General features: G+C 37.4%; 2 protein-coding genes across 2 annotated transcripts in view; both read right to left on the bottom strand.

Annotated features, from left to right (window-relative positions):
• The window catches only part of LOC143033069 (ionotropic receptor 21a-like), a 52,007-nt gene extending 49,912 nt beyond the window's left edge, over positions 1-2,095 (bottom strand). The window contains exons 1-3 of the mRNA XM_076198267.1: positions 2,084-2,095; positions 1,721-1,859; positions 382-527 (exon numbers count right to left, since the gene is read on the bottom strand). Of these exons, the coding sequence (XP_076054382.1) occupies positions 382-527; positions 1,721-1,859; positions 2,084-2,095 (297 nt within the window). The remainder of the gene's footprint in view (positions 1-381; positions 528-1,720; positions 1,860-2,083) is intronic.
• Positions 2,096-3,457: 1,362 nt separating this feature from the next.
• Positions 3,458-17,500, bottom strand: part of LOC143033014 (ionotropic receptor 21a-like) — a 20,515-nt gene continuing 6,472 nt past the window's right edge. Inside the window, exons 7-11 of the mRNA XM_076198213.1 lie at positions 12,931-13,167; positions 11,457-11,704; positions 11,073-11,210; positions 5,728-5,914; positions 3,458-4,486 (exon numbers count right to left, since the gene is read on the bottom strand). Coding sequence (XP_076054328.1) covers positions 4,238-4,486; positions 5,728-5,914; positions 11,073-11,210; positions 11,457-11,704; positions 12,931-13,167 — 1,059 coding nt within the window. The 3' untranslated portion in view covers positions 3,458-4,237. The remainder of the gene's footprint in view (positions 4,487-5,727; positions 5,915-11,072; positions 11,211-11,456; positions 11,705-12,930; positions 13,168-17,500) is intronic.

Raw genomic sequence — 17,500 nt, forward strand, 5'->3', positions numbered from 1 at the left:
ATGACTGGACAATTATTGTCTGACCTGACCCAAGATCGTCACAAGTCAACGAATATAGGTGTGAACCTCCTTCTCATAAGCAGATAAAGATAATAGAAAGGAAAATGAAAAATCAAAATCAAAATAAACAGATACATAAATAAAATTATATAGGTAAATAAATGAAATTAAATAGATGAATATAATAAAGTTAAAGATAAAATATAACAACATAACGATGCAATAAAATGAAAAATAGAATAAAAAGAAACGAAAACAAACGGATATAAACGAATAAAGAAATAAGTAAATAAATGAACAAATAAATAAAAAAATATATCTCTATTGTATCTTACCACTGCTTATTTCCTCACAGGATTACCAAAAAACACAGTAACTCACCTTCCTGACAACTTGGTGCGACGAGGCACCGTCAGTGATGGCGAGAGTGGAACACAACAGTGGCTGCTCAGCTTCCTCCAGGCTCTTGTCGACCACAGCCCGTAGAGCACCAAACCTGTCCTCGATCTCGTCATCCCTATGTATGTCTGGGGACGCGCGGAAAAACACGTCAATTTGCCACTCAAGGGAGCCATGGACATAAAGACATTAATTCGGTTTAAGGTCGTCAACTCCCCCTTTTAGGAGGTTAGACGGGACCCTTTAAAAGGTCATCACACTGGGCTATTTTTCCTCCCACATCCCACCTCCAACCTTCATTTGAATAACTAGAATATTATTTCGCTTTCAGAAATCTAGAAATCTATAAGAACATTTCAACAGTATGTTTAACATTCGTATAAGTTTAAAATCTCTTACTTCATCATTCAGCTTTGCTATATATGACAGAAAGATAATTTGATGCTTAGAGATTTGAAAAACAAAATATTGTAACCAAAGTCGTTTGTACTTAGTAAACTATCAACTGTCAGCGCTGGTAAATCCCGTGGAAGCCCAGTGTGATAACCCTTTTACAGAGGAATATATAGAGTGGAATTCAATGAATGATGCCCTTGGTCCAACTCGCTGGAGGCAGAGTTCGAACTGCCGTCACCTCACACTCGGCCGCATGTAGCGACGCTCTAACCTACTCGGCCATTAATAGAGTAAATAAACAACAACAAAATATTGAAAACACTGTGCACATTAGAAACATATTGACACTACCGAAGTGCTTTAATCAATATTGACCGTTTCAGATTGATACCAAATATCCTAGAAAGACATCTAAAATGTTCTCGTTTGATACTAGAAACGTGAAAGAGGCCATGGTGGTTACACCGACCATATGAGAGCCCCTTTGAGTGCCATAGTCTACTGTATACACTAATACTAACCTAACACTAAAGGCGTTATCACAATGGGCTTCCACGGGCTTCACCAGCTCCGACAGTTGAGAGTTCGTTTGAGTAAAAGTGACTTCGGTTACACTACTTCATTTTCCAAAAGTCCAAATATCAAATTATCTTTCCGTCATATCTAGTAAAGCTGAATGATGAACAAAGAGATGGAAAGTCTCTGAATAGACTTGGACAATGTATATAATATGTTAGTATTATTTAATTTCCCCGGGTAGTTAAGTTAATACATATTTCATCATTAACACTTTTAGTTAAAAAAAAAAAGTTTCTTTGCTCTCCTTGTACGACACATGCGACACTGTGACGGTATTCTTGTCCCAGGGTGTAATAGATACTAATGGGACAAGTCAATTGTAAAGAGCTTGCACTGTTGTACATACTTAACTCAAGTCCTGTTCCTCGTTGTGAAAACGATGTCAGGAGTATCAGCAGGAGTACAAAGTGGAGTTTCTTCAGAAAAATGCAGAAGTCTCTCCCATGGAACTCCATGGCCTTGTGGAATCGTAAAAAGAGGCCTGACTAACAATTTTCGTAGAGATACAGATGTCAAAAATATAGACAGTGTAAGACTGGTTAAGACATTCAATTCACATACCATTTATTTACATACACATGCACACATACACATACACAGACCAAACATGATTGCTCTTCTAACTGGGACTTTAGTAGGAGTGTATGTGAAAAAAAATACAAAAGTAGTATGCAATGACGTGAAAAATAAAGAAAAAAATCATGCTTACCTGGAAAGACATTGAGGCTCGGGTAGGTCTGGCCTCGAAATCCGGGAGTATCGAATGAACAAGAGAATATATACACCCACACGGAGGCGAAAGGCCTTGCAAGACTCTTCGAAGGGCACATACAGCTACATACTCACGAAATTCACTGGGATGGGGGAGGGCGTGTCTCCTCCTGCGTGTACACAAAATGTCTGAAAACACCAACGCCCTCGTAGGTACGTGAGAAGTCAAGCATATCTTACCTTTTTCCTGGAATTGTCGATGATTACTGTTAGGGCATTTTTTTTTTTTTTTTTTTTTTTTTTTTTTTTTTTACTTTGTTAAAAAAAATTCAGCATGGTGGGGTTCAATAATGATCCTGTGTGCGTATATATATATATATATATATATATATATATATATATATATATATATATATATATATATATATATATATATATATATGTATTATATATATATATACATATATTATATATATATATATATATACATATATATATGATATATATATGTATATATATATATATACATATATATATACTATATATATATATATATATATATATATATATATATATATATATATATATATATATATATATATATACATATATATATATAATATATATATATATATATGATATACATATATATATATAATATATATATTATATATATATATATATATATATATATATATATATATATATACATATGTGTGTGTGTGTGTGTGTGTGTGTGTGTGTGTGTGTGTGTGTGTGTGTGTGTGTGTGTGTGTGTGTGTGTGTGTGTGTGTGTGTATGTGTGTGTGTGTGTGTGTGTATTTTACCTAGTTGTATTTACCTAGTTGTATTTTACGGGAAGGGGAGCTATACTCGTGTGTCCCGTCTTTATATCTCATTTTATCTAGACTGTTTTTAAATTCATGTATTGTTTTTGCACACACCACTTTCTCATCTAACTTGTTCCAAATGTCTATTACTCTGCGGGGAAAGTGGTTCTTTTTCAGATCTCTTCTATAACTGTCTTTCTTGATTTTCTTTCTGTGTCCTCTTGTATTTCTATCATCCCATTTTATTAGATCCTCTCTATCAATAGTTTCTATTGATAGAGAGGACCCAGGACATAAACCCACTTCGGGAATTGGTGGTGTTTTATGTCCTGAGCCAATTCCCGAAGTGGGTTTATGTCCTGGGCTCAAACGTCTGCATAAGTGGCGGTTGGCGAGTGTTGGATTAAGAAATAAAAGCTCCGCCCTCACATGGTGTTTCTTTTGATAATCATCGATATCCTTTGGAATCGAACCCGGGCACACACACGAAGACTCCAAGGAAGAATAAAATCTCGTAAGGCTTGATACCATCTTATCTTTATTCTACGAGTGAGATGAGAACACGTAATCTCATACACGGCATTGCGAGGATCGTTAGTCAATCATATATTAAGAGCAATTTAGATTAATTGTATTTTGCAAGTGCCGTGGACTGTCGCTGGCGTACTGTCGACGTAGTAAGACCAAAGTACTATCCTATAATGCTGTGTTCATAGCATTGTAACATAGCAGTGGACATAAGACTAATATAAGAGTAAAGATCCTAAATTGAAATTTAATATCTATGTGAACAGGTTGCTACACGGCAAAGGAAACATAGACGTTTCGTCTACTTTGAAAAAGTCAGTAGACGAAACGTCAGGAATAAACGCTTCACTCCAAGTCCATGTTTCCTTTGGCATGTTTAAGATCTTGAATTGAATCTCAGTATTAGGAGAAAATAACACAAGTGTGAATACGTAATACAGTTCAGATGGGCATATTCTAGGTGTTAAAAATCATGAACTGCTGAAAAATGGATAACTATTAAGAAAAAAATATATATTAATAAGACAAGCAGAAAAAGTTGCTATTCTAAATGGGAAAAAATGGTTCTCTTTAGGAATTGACTAGATTATTCAAAAGGTGAATTACCAACATAGAGAAGCAAAGAGAAAGGAAGAAATAAATAGATAAACAAAGAAAGGGAGAAAAAAATTATAATGATAAGAGGGTGGTGTGTGTGTGTGTGTGTGGAGTGGGGATGGGACGACACTGGCCCCTCGAACTCATCAATTCTCCCGAAGAGCGCCGAAGACCGAAGAAGACGACCCAGAGAGCCTTTAACGAAAGTACTTCGAAACGAAGACTTCCCCCAGGAGGAGGAGGAAGGCCGTGACCCAGCCCAGGAGGAGGATGAAAAGTGGCCCCTGCACGTGGGTCAGCGTCAGGGCCACCGGCCTCCCCGAACTGTCCACCTCTTCGTCCATTAACTCGACCTTGGCAGTCTGCCTTCTCCTGAAGGCTTCCAAGCGAGCCTTTCGGCTGCTGATTTCGACGCGGTCCCGGCTCCACTTGTCGTAGAGTCCGCCCTGGCCGGGAAGGAAAGAGGGAAAAACACACTATCATGAGGCCTTCTAGTCCATGGCAGGGCCAAGCTAAAGAAAAGGTACAAGTACTTTGCTGTAGTACTGGGCCAAGTAAACTTTAGAGGTCTGCGCCATGTTTCGTTTGAATGCGTCAGCGAGAGGCTTTATTACTTTCGTACTATGTTGGAAGGCGCATCGTCGTTTCTAGGTACAGTCACGGGCAAAAGTTTTGACCCACGTGATATATTCTCCTATGTAGTATCTAGCTTACAATTAGGTAATTTTCTTGAATAAAAAATTATATATATCATACAAAAATCTAATTCTGTATCATGAAAAATCTGGGTGGGTCAAAATTTTCGTTTGTGACTGTACCTTGTGGTAAATTTGGCAACTTGATCACGTGATCCCTTCCATGCCAGGTAGAATCTATCCTTTTACTTAGACTGAGCTATTTTATTCATCATTGCGGGACTCCCCTACCCTCGGTAGAGAGGGAAGGCTAGATCCCTTTCGAACCCGGCTGTTCTTTTCCTTTTCCTCTGGCGTCGGTCAGAGGTCTTTGATTATCGCTATTATCATTATCATTAATTAATTTATTTATCTTTTTGTTTTATATTATTTGGCAAATAATTCATTAATCTTTTTATTTCTTTATTTATTCATTTATTTATTCATCTATCTTTATTTTTACTTCTTTAGCATGATGTGGGCAACACAAGTAGGGTGGTATCACGTTGAAGAGATGAATAGAGGAGAAGGAGAGATTTATGGAAGGCAAAAGATAACAGAGATTACAAGTGATTAACATCCTTTTTTTTTTTTCTTTTTTAATGGAAATTAGTCTCCAATCATAATCGAACACTGCTTCTAGTCCGTAAGGGTGTCAATAAAATCCCGAACATCAGTCTACTTGGGGTAATTATCACCACTGTGATAATAACATTATAATGAAATGATGGGGATGTTACGAGAGGAGTTCCTCAGGGTTCCGTTCTTGGGCTATTTCTTTTCATAGTATACATAAACGACATAGACCATGGACTGAAATCTATTGTCTCCAAACCTGCTGACGATACAAAGCTGTGCGGAATAGCAAATGATCACTCGAATCAATTGGATGTTCAAGAAGATTTAGATACTATACAGCAATGACCTGAAAAATGGTTAATACATTTTAACAAAAACAAATCAAAAGTGAGAGTTCTTCTTCCACTTCGTGGACGAAGAAGAACGAAACTCACCTTCATGACATTGAGAACCTTTCGGTCGAGGACGTGTTGGTAGGGAGCGTCATGGGGTATCGGCCAGCCCCCCATTGTAGGGGAAAGAGAGTCTCGTCCGACGTAGAAGAAGTTCGACCCGTCAGACTTCGTGAAGTTGGAGGCGATCGTCAGCTCCAGGTATCGTTTGGTTCCAAGAAACGAAAACCTGAGAGAGGACGGGAGAGGAGAGGAGAAGAGAGGAGGAGAGGAGAAAAGGAGAGGAGAAAAGGAGGAGAGGAGAAGAGGAGAGGAGAAGAGGAGGAGAGGAGAAAAGGGGAGGAAGAGAGGGGGAGAAGAGGGTAGGGGGAGAAGAGGGGAAGAGGAGAGGAGGGGAGAAGGAGAAGATGAAGGAGGGAAACGGGGGAGGGAGGAAAAAGTGAAAAGATTGATTGATTTATGGAGTTTTTGGCTTGAATGCCAAGCGTCGGAGCCGGTAGGCCATTCAGCGCATATCAATCATATATAAATATATAAAACTTCAAGTAAAACAGTAAAAACAATAACCACTCACAAAAACACATTAAAACAAGATACACTCACAAGCAATCATATACACAATTTTAAAATTCATAAAATAAATTGATGTCTTTTAAAAACTTTAAAACATTCTTCACATGAGTCTTCTCCCCTAAAATTTCTTTAAGAGATAAATTTTTTTAAATATTTGCCCTGCGCTTATTAGAGTATGCAGGGCACTGAATCTCACGAGTGATAAAAAGTAAGGAATCCAGAGTGCACTTATTTCTTCTAAATCCAAACTGTCCGTCGGATAGATTTTTAGATTCTAAAAACCAAACTAAACGCAAATTAACCATTCTTTCATAGATCTTACAAATGCAGCTAGTGAGAGCAATAGGTCTGTAACTTTGTGGGAGATTGGAGTCTTTTCCTGCCTTTAAAATTGCTATGATAATTGAAGTATTCCAAGATTTAGGAGAAGACACAGAAGATCAAAATTTGTTCAGCACATTTAAAAGGAATTTCTTCGAGGATATGGATATATGAGCAATCATGGAATAAAGAATGTCATCCTCTCCAGGAGAGGTTGAGGAGGATAAAGATAAAGCATGATCCATTTCATCCAAGGTGAAAAGAAGATTATATGCCCCCGAGTACGTATTGGTAGGAGGTTTAATCGTGGTCTTGTCTTTAATTCTTCTGAAGTCATGTGAATAGTGAAGTGGACTTGAAATATCAGCATAGTGTCTTCCAAAAGCTTCTGCTACTTCTCTTGTATCTGCTATAAAAGAGTCATTTATCTTGAGAATGGGTAAAGGAGATGGAGTAAACTTTCCCTGTAATTTTCGAATCTTTTTCCATACTAAGGTAGGGGGAGAGTCATATTTCAACTCGCTAATAAATTTAATGAAGGATTCCCTCCTTGCTTTCAAAAAACAATTCTTCTGCTTTGCTTGAGCTCTTCTGTACGTTATCCTATTGACTAAACAAGGATATCTCAAATATCTCTTATAGCAAGTTCTTGTAATCTTTCTGTTTAAAGTACATTCATCGTTCCACCAGGGGACTACTGGGCGTCGAGGTTTACCAGCTGTCCTAGGAATGGTTGAAAAAGTATGATACCTACCAGATAATCATATGCATCAGAGTTACTAGAAAAATCACTAGTCTTATAATCAATCTCTGTGGATCTCCTAAATAATTCCCAATTAGCCTCTCCTGTCTTCCATTTAGGTAAGCAAGAGGAGGGAATATTCTTTAAATATTCTATATGGATAGGCCAGTGGTCGCTACCATGTAGATCTTCATCTATTGACCAACTGTAGTCTAATCTTAAGGATGATGAACAAATAGTTATGTCTAACAGAAATTGAGTTGTGAAAGACATCAAACCTAGAATTGGAACCGTCATTCATCAAAATGACATCGTTATTATCAATAAATTCTTCAATCATATTGCCCCATGGGTCACACCTTGATTCACCCCATAGAGGATGCTTGACATTAAAGTCACCCATTAAGATGGTCGACCAAAGATTGTAGGTAATTTTAACTCAAACTGACGGGAGTGGTTATATATGTCTAGATGTCGATTTTCCAGTTCAGGTTCCAAATACAAAGAACATAAAGTGATCCATTTAGTGGTAAAAATTTGTATTGCACAAGCCTGCAACACTGAATATAGGTGGACACTTCTGTGACTTACAGGCTTGTTAACAATGATACTAGTACCTTCATGAGCACGACCGCTAATCATAGGAGATCTGTAAAATTTATAACTAAGTCCAACATTAGGGGATAAATCGCCAAGCATAGTCTCTTGGAGACAAATAGCAGACACATCATGTTCTTTAAAGAGAATCCGAACCTGCTCTCGATGAGAATTAAAACCTTGAATATTCCATTGAATTATAGACATTATACAGCTTTCTTTTTCTTTTTTTTGGGGGGGTCTCATAGTCTGGGAAGAGAAGGTTGGGAGAGAGAGGGTTTACAAGATGGGATCTTTTCTAATTTCTTTGCTTTCGCGGGTGGCATCCTCCTCTCTGACAATGGTCCGACAGATGTTGATGTATAGTCTGAATTATTAGTTCCTTTCTTAGATTGCATCTCACAATATGGGGAAGAAGTTGGAGATGAGGGTGGACTGTAGAGTCTTTTACTGCGCACAGCTTCAGATTCTATAACTTTGCTTCTGTGAACCTCAACTGAGTGAGGCACAACAGTCAATGGTCCCTTTACTGGGGAGTCCCCCAAGTTTGGGAGAGAGATTGTCTGAGAGGAGGCTTTATTGAAGGAACCCAGTGAGGTCTCAGCAATGGAGACTTTAGGTGCCCCTCCAGGTGGGGCAGGAGACATTCCCTCACCAGGGGATGAGAGAACCTCCGCAGAGGAGGATTGAGGAGTACTAGAATTTCCAAGTTGTGGAGAAGAACGATTAGGTCTAATAGTGACTCTTTCACGCTGAGGCTTGGGTTCAGCATTAACAGAAGAATTCGTATTAGTATTTGTTTTTCTATTAGATTCTAGAGTTGGTTGATCCTCATTGCTTCTGTGCACCTCTACTGAGTGAGGCACACTAGTCAGCAATACCTGTACTGGGGAGTCCTCCAAGTCTGGAAGAGAGATTGCCTGAGAGGAGGCTTCATTGGAAGAAGCTTGTGGGGTTTCAACAATAGAAACCTTAGGTGCCCCTCCAGATGGGGCAGGAGACACCCCTTCAACAAGGGGTGAGGAAACCTCTGCAGAGGAGGATTGAGAAGTACTAGAAATTCCAAGTTGAAAAGAAGAAAGACGATTAGATTTGATAGTAACACTTTTACACTGAGGCTTGGGTTCAGTCTTAACAAGAATTCATATTGGTATTTTTATTTCTATTGGGTTCTACAATTGGCTGATCCACTTTACTATTTGTTTTAACATCACTGTATCTTTTGGAATTAGTTAGTAGTCTTTTAGCATGCCCTACACTTATATGTTCTGCATGGGTATTTAGTAGTGTTTCCTATTCCTTCTTATGAATTACGTAGTTCTTATCCCTGGCATTATGCTCTTCTTTACAATTTATACAAACTGTTGGGGAGGAACAATCCCCATGTTCAGGCTGAGCACATATCAAACACAGTTTGTCCCTTGCACATCGGCGGGAAGGATGGCCAAAACCATAGCAGTTAAAGCACTGAAGGGGACGGGGCTTAAACTGCTTCACAAGAAAAATTTATTTTTCTATCTCTACATAATGAGGTAGATCTTCACCAGAAAAAGTTAGGATTCATATTCACTACTCTCCAATAGAATTTCTCTTTTTCTGTCTCTGTTCTTACCTCGTTTTTTTTTTCTTTAGCTTCCAGTCTTTTAGTCTTCTCCTCTCTTTCCTTTTTATTCATTTCTCTTTTTATCCATATCTTTTTATATTATTCACTGTCTGTTAGTTTACCTGTTTTGCTAAGATATTCTCTGCTGTCGTTTGTGACCTGAATTTAACTTTAATTTGTCTAGTCTTATCGGTATTGTATTTCCCGAGCCTATACATTTCTTCTATTTGTTTACCTATTTCTGGTTCATCTTCTTGAGCTACTTCTAATATATTATTTACTTTTTTCTTTTCCTCCTTTATTTTTGTAGTCCTATTTAGATTATACTTCTCTTCCATCCCTAATATAATGATACATTTCTTTTTAACTACCAAGTCTCTTAATATATTCTCCTTCTCCCTCATCACTTTAATAACTGTGTTTTCAGTTTTTTCTTTCATCTGCTGTTTCACTATACCTCTAACTTCAATTTTATTGTTTTCTTGTACTTTCTTCTAACCACTTACCTATTTTGCTATGGACTCTTTATTCTCTTTATTACTTCTCCTTAATTCATCATTCTCTTCCTTTACTTCTCTTAACTATTTTTTTAATTCTGCTATTTCTTTAGTTAGGTTTTGATTCTCCTTCTTTAGTTCTTCCAGCTTATCAACTCTTTGAGTAATTAACTTTATTTGGTTGAACTTAGCTTCCCAATTTTCATTCATTTCTCTTAGCTTCTCCTCTAAATTGAATAGTCGGGGGAGGTTGTCATTTCCTCCCTCATTAAATCCATGGAAATAGTTATCTTCACCTTCCATTGCACTGCTCTTATCTATATTTCTAATCTTTACATTTTTGCTAATCCCTTCGTCTTCAATATCCTCCGGTCTCCGTTTGTTGACATGCCGTCGGCTTTCCTGGACCCATTCTTCTCCTTCCTCATTTCATTCCATTTTCCTCAGTAATCCCTCCCTTTCTTTTTAATCACCTTCCCACTACATCACGAGCTTTCCCCTTCCCTACAAATACAACACATATACTTCCTTGTCGATGTGATCCTCGAAATTCTTGGATAACTTCGGAGCCCGAACTTAGCTGCCACTCCGACCGACGTGAGTGTGTATTCACTTTCACTTTGGTCTTTGGATCACGTGTTGGACTCGTGATCGACAGCTATTTCCCTCCTGGAAGAGAGCTCAGAGCTCGTAGGTCCGATCTATGGGTAATGCTATGACCTTGCACACACACACACACCCCCAACTCCCCGCCCACGAGAGTCAGAGTAACGACCCGAGGCACAGCGACACCGAAATAATTTCGGCCCTGGGCAGGATTCGAACTGGCTACTGGGAGCACTTCTGCTTCCCAGTTCAGCGCTCTACCAACTGTGCCACCGAGTCGGTGTATGTGTGCGCGCGCTTGTGTTTGTATATATAAGAGGAACAACATAAATACCTTGTATTGTATGTCTTCTTTATCCAAGCCTGCACGTTCATCTCCGAATGTCCCAAAAATTTCTATCTTGTCGTGAAAAATTGAGTTTGAAAAAAAAACAAAACAAAAACTTACTTTCCCGTAGTGGATTTTTTGAATCCATTTTCTGCGCTGGGGACGATATCCATGCGCCTTCCTGCTTCCTGGACGACTGGATTGTCAGTGCTCAGGAACAAAGCCTTCCAGTGTTGACCGTAGTCTGGCATCACCAACCTATTCAGAAAAGTAATGGAGTACAGATGACTGCCATCCTTATATACGAGTATATATATATATATATATATATATATACATATATATATATATATATATATACTGGTTACATATATATACATACATACACGCACACACACACATATACATACATCATGCGTCACTTATTCATCTAAAAATAAAAAAATAAATAATAAATAATAAATAAATAAATAAAATAAAATGAAATAGAAAAGCCCCATTTACCTTACGCTGGTCTCCATCAATTCGGCCATATTTTCCGGTCTGGGCGGATACTTGGCCAGCGTAAGAAACGCCGTGAGGTTCCCGCGGTAGGATGTGCTCATGACGAGGGCGAACAGGAGCCACAGGCCCAGGATGAAGCGGTAGGGGAGGTTGGTCGAGAGCCGCCCCTGGAAGCTCTGTCCAAGGAGGACCCCGAGGACCACCGTCAGGAACGAGTTCACGCTTCCTCTTCTCACCTCTTGATCGGCCTTGAGTAAAAAAAAAAAAAAAAAAAAAAAATATATATATATATATATATATATATATATATATATATTTAGAGAGAGAGAGAGAGAGAGAGAGAGAGAGAGAGAGAGAGAGAGAGAGAGAGAGAGAGAGAGAGAGAGAGAGGGAGAGAGAGATGAATATTTAAATAAATAAATAGATAACCATTATAGATAAATAGATAAATAAACAAATAAATAGATTAATAGGTATATGGATATAAATAAATATAAATATAAAAGGATAGATATGCAAATAAATAAACAAATGGATTAATAGACACACATAAATAAATAAGTAAATAAATAGATAAAGATAAAAAGATAGATATGCAAATAAACAAAAAAATGAATAAATGGATGGGTGAATGAATATGTAAACAAACAAATAAATAAATGTACTGACATGTAAATAATAATAATATATATATATATACAAATAGATCAACAAATAATAAAGAAAAATAAACTCTTGAATTTGCGTATATGAGTATATGGGCGTCCGACCTAGGTATGGACCAAAAGGTCGCCTGTCAGTATGCTCTTCCTTTGTAATCCTTTGTATGTTCGATTCAGTTTAACGACTCAAACTCCCCCTATCAGGAGGCTAGGACGGAGCCCCTTACAGAGGACTTTGTAGCGTGGAATTTAATGAATCATGACCTTGGTCCAACTCGCCCGTGGTAGGGATCGAACCGCCGTCACCTCGACCTCCGCCGAAGTAGCGACGCTCTAACCCGCTCGGCCAGCGAGCATCCTTTTATGTATATAACAATATCTCCCCGCCCCCACACCACCCTTTTAAACTTGTATATTGTTATATGTATTATACATAATGCAGATTTATACATTGTGGATCATAAGACTAAAACTAGGTGATGGTGAAGGTGATGGTGATGATGGTGGTGGTGATGATGGTGGTGATGGTGATGTAATGGTGGTGGCGCTGGTGATGGTGGTGGTGATAATGATGGAAAATGGACGTACTATCTATACAAAGTATTTGTTGACAACAAAAATAATAATGGCGATGATGAATGATGATAATGGCATTGGTGGTTATGATGGTGATGATAGTAACGGCAAAGATGATGGCTAACAATAACGACCGACAATGACGTCGATGATTAGACTTCCGACAACGAAGACAATAACAACGACAATAACGCCAAGGGCAACAATTACGTGATACATTTCCAACACATAATCACCAAGTAGATCGGCCAGGGGATCACGAGAACGGTGATCAGGATCGAGATCCACACTAGATCCGACAACGGGTAGTAGAGACTCTGCCACTGAGGCTTGAGGGTCGGCCTCAGATAGATGAAGGTCATCGAAGGGAACTCGTAAGGAACCCCGAAGGCGTAGATCTTGCGGCGCGTCGGGAGGATGTAGTGGAAGTTGGGGCAGAAGAAGGCTTTCCGTATGGCCACAAAGTCGGTGACCTAGAAGACAGGAATTACTGTTTTTATTTTTCATTTATTTAATTTATCTATTTATGGTTTGTGGGAGCTGTCGTCCGCCCATACCTCGACCTTACGGCGGTCCAGAAATCGTCGAGAGTTCTCCATCTTTGGTCTGCTAACAAATATACGCCCGAGAGTAGCTCTCAATTTTGCATAAGCATGCTTATTTCACTTTCAACGGGTACATGTGAATATGAAATTGAGGAAATGGTTCATAGCAGAGGAAAACAGAAGGGAAACGGAAAACACAATGGAAGTAGAAGAAAATTATAAGTATCTGACACAAATAAAGATGGCTTAATAACAGGCTTGAACGAGCTGAATGATTATCTGAAGGAAAAAGAACCGGACATAATGGGAATTGCTGAGACAAAATTGAAAGGTCCACTACCACCCAACAGTGTAGGACATGGTGCATATAATTATTGGATTAGAAACAAAGAGGTAAAACAAGGGGCTGGAGTTATGTTCCTGACTAAGAAGAATATAAATGTGAAGAATGTCACATATGGAAAGAATACAGTAGAGATGATTATGATGGAAGTGGAGGACAAGGATGGGAAGAGCAGGAAGTTTGTAGTATTATGTGCCTCCTAAAACGGCCTCGTGGGAAGAGAGAGAACACAAAATTATGTTAGAAGACACAAGGATAACACTGAATAAGATAATGGAAGATGGAGGAAGAATAGTTATAATGGGTGATTTTAATTGTAAAGAAATCTCCTGGGAAGAAATGACAGTGAAGGGTGGAGACGACCTATGGGGAAATATACTACTTGATATGATTATAGTACATACAATGACGCAAAGGATTCAAGAGAATACTAGGTATAGAAATGAGATAGAACCATCGAGACTGGACCTAATAATCACATCAGAACCTGAAATAGTGGAAAAGATTGAATATAAGACACCAATAAGTAAAAGTGACCACATATTGGTTGAACTGGAACTAAAAGGAAAAATACATGGAAAAAAATGAACAATATAGAAAGGGAAGATTGATGTATGGAAAAACAAATTTTGATGAAATAAGAGAATTCTTTCAAAAAGCTGACTGGGAAAGAATACACAAGGAGGAAAGAAGAGTAGAAGAGAAATGGAATATTTTGACAAAAATTTATAAAGGAGTGGAAAAGTATGTCCCAAGACGAAAGCAAGAAAAAGAATATGTAAAGTTCTGGTACAACAAAAGATGTAGGGAGTTAAAAGACAAAAGGGATAAAGCTTGGATAAAATGAAAAAAAGACAAAAGACCGGAAAAATGGAAAATATATACTAGTTATAGAAATGAATATGTACAAGTGTGCAGAGAAGAAAAGAGAAAATACGAAAAAGATGTCATAGAAAAATGTAAAGATCAACCAAAACTATTCTACAGATTTGTAAACAACAAACTGAAAAACAAGCAAGAATTAGAGAAACTACGACAAGGATTAGTTGAATACACAGAGGAAATAGAAATGGCAGAAATTATGAACAAGCATTTTCAGTCGGTGTTTACAAGATACAACATGCAACCTAGAGATATCGAATGGGAGGAGAAATTCCCCCTATGAAAGAGATAGAAGTATCAAGGAATGAAATAATGAAACACTTGAGTAATCTCGATGTCAGAAAATCACATGGACCAGATGAAATAGCAAACTGGATTTTGAAAGAATACAGGAATGAACTAACGGACAAAATACATAGCCTAATAAACAGTTCATTGAAAAAAGGAAAAGTTCCAGAAGATTGGAAAAGAGCAAATATAGTACCAATATATAAAGGGGGAAACAAGGAAGACCCTACTAACTATAGACCGGTCTCTCTAACAAGTACGATAGCAAAAATTTGTGAAAGAATGATCAAAAGTAGATGGGTAAGGCATTTGAAAAAAAAAAAAAAAACGTACTAAATCCAAGGCAATTTGGATTCAGACAAGGACGATCATGTGTCACAAACTTAATTTTTTTCTATTCAAGGCTAATAGATGTAATACAGGAAAGAGATGGATGGGTTGATTGTGCATTTCTAGACCTGAAAAAAGCTTTTGATAAAGTGCCACATAAAAAGTTGCTTAAGAAATTAGAAACTGCAGTAGGAATACAGGACAAACCGCAGAAGTGGATGGAAGACTTCTTGCAAGAAAGAAAAATGAGAGTAGTGATAAGAGACAAACACTCAAATTGGGATGAAGTGATAAGTGGTGTTCCACAAGGAACAGTTCTGGCCCCAACAATGTTTGCTATATATATTAATTATATGAATAAAGGAATTGAAAGTTATATGAGCTTTGCGGATGATGCAAAATTGTTGAAAAAAGTGAACACTGAAGAAGATTGCGAGTCGCTACAGAGTGATCTCAATAAAGTATGGGAATGGAGTAGGAAGTGGGAGATGGAATTCAATATCAAAAAGTGTAGTGGAATGGAATTTGGAAGAAACAAAAAAAAGAATAGTGGGATCATATGAATTGGGAGAAGAAGAAATAAAAAAGTAGAAATGAGAAGGACCTGGGAGTCATTATTATGAATAATATGTCCCCTGGGAAACATATAAATAAGATTTTTGGAGACACTTATAATCTAATGAGAACAATCAAAGTGGCATTTACATACCTGGACGAAGAAATGGTGAAGAAAATACTAGCCACTTTGATAAGACCAATATTGGAATATGCAGCGACGACGTGGTCACCAAAGTACAAAAAAAAAAAATGTATAACAAAACGTGAAAGAATACAAAGAGCAATTACAAAATTGGCACCAACGCTCTCAGAATTATCATATGAAGAGAGACTAGCAAAACTTGAGCTACAGACACTAGAGCAAAGAAGAGAGATAAAACTTGATAACTATTTATAGAATCGTGAAAGGCATAGAAACTATTGGTAGAGAGGATCTAATAAAATGGGATAGAAATACAAGAGGACACGGAAAGAAAATCAAGAAAGACAGTTATTGAAGAGACCTGAAAAAGAACAGCTTCCCCCCACAGAGTAATAGACAATTGGAATAAGTTAGATGAGAAAGTAGTGTATGCAAAAACAATACACGAATTTAAAAAGTCTAGATAAAACGAGATATGAAGACGGGACACCACGAGCATATCTCCCCTTCCCGTAAAATACAATTAGGTAAATACAACTAGATAGGTAAATACACACACACATACACACACAAATCTGCGGTGCATTTAACAATGAAGAGAGTCTCTTTAAAGCAGAAGGGAAGCGGGAGAAGGGGACAAACTTCTGAAAAAAAAATGAAGCTGAAAGAATTATGATAAAAATCGTTGCCTTCAGTCTCAATAACTGGTAGCCCGTAAGCCCGTAGGCCCATTGTGGCTAGCAACAGTCCTCGGTCCCTCCCATAGATTTCTCCGAGAAAACTGTTGTCTGTGTTGTATGAGTACAGGATTTTTGGGTCACCGCGAGAAGGAGGTAGGATAGTGGTTCTCAACCTTCACTTCATTTCTCCCTTTCATGAATTCTCAACATCTGTGTGGTTTCCATTCATTTTCTCACAAATTCCACCTTAAAAAATTATATATATATATATATATATATATATTATATATATACATATATATACATATATATACATATATACATATATATACATATATATATATATACATATATATACATATAAATATACATATATACATGCATATATATACATATATGTGTATATATATACATATATATACATATATACATGTGTATATATGTATATATACAGTATGTATATATATACATATATATATATTTATATATGTATATAAATATATATATATATATATATATATATATATATATATATAATGATAAAATGTTGATGAAGAGAAACGCTTATTTCTTGTACCAGAACAGAATGATGGAAGCTTTTTATATATTCAGATATCTCACATATTGAAATGTATAATTCGTAACAGCAAGCCATGGACCCTTGTCTGAGAACCACTATATTAGGTCTTGTTCAGAGTAGCGGTTTGAACTACGCAGAGACCGCGACGGTACCTCATAGTCAAGGAAAAAAAAAGACGTGCGGTTGTGTGTGAAAGCCTACATTGATCTTAAACTGTAATTAAACCGCCGTGGTTGAAACATAGACAGGGCCTTAGGAGGTTGGGGCTAGTAGTTGTTGCTGGTTGTCAGCTATGTGTGTAGAAAACGGATGCACGAAGTAGATAGAGAATTATCACAAATCCGGTTCGGAGAACCAAGTCGTTGGATGGAGATAAAAGGGTTATCACACTGGGCTTCCACGGACTTCAGCATTGACAGTTGAGAGTTCGTTTGAGTAAAAACGGCTTCGGTTACAAT

The sequence above is a fragment of the Oratosquilla oratoria genome, chromosome 15, assembly GCF_046742065.1.
Source record: "Oratosquilla oratoria isolate Oo_2021 chromosome 15, ASM4674206v1, whole genome shotgun sequence".
In the NCBI taxonomy this organism is placed as follows: domain Eukaryota; kingdom Metazoa; phylum Arthropoda; class Malacostraca; order Stomatopoda; family Squillidae; genus Oratosquilla; species Oratosquilla oratoria.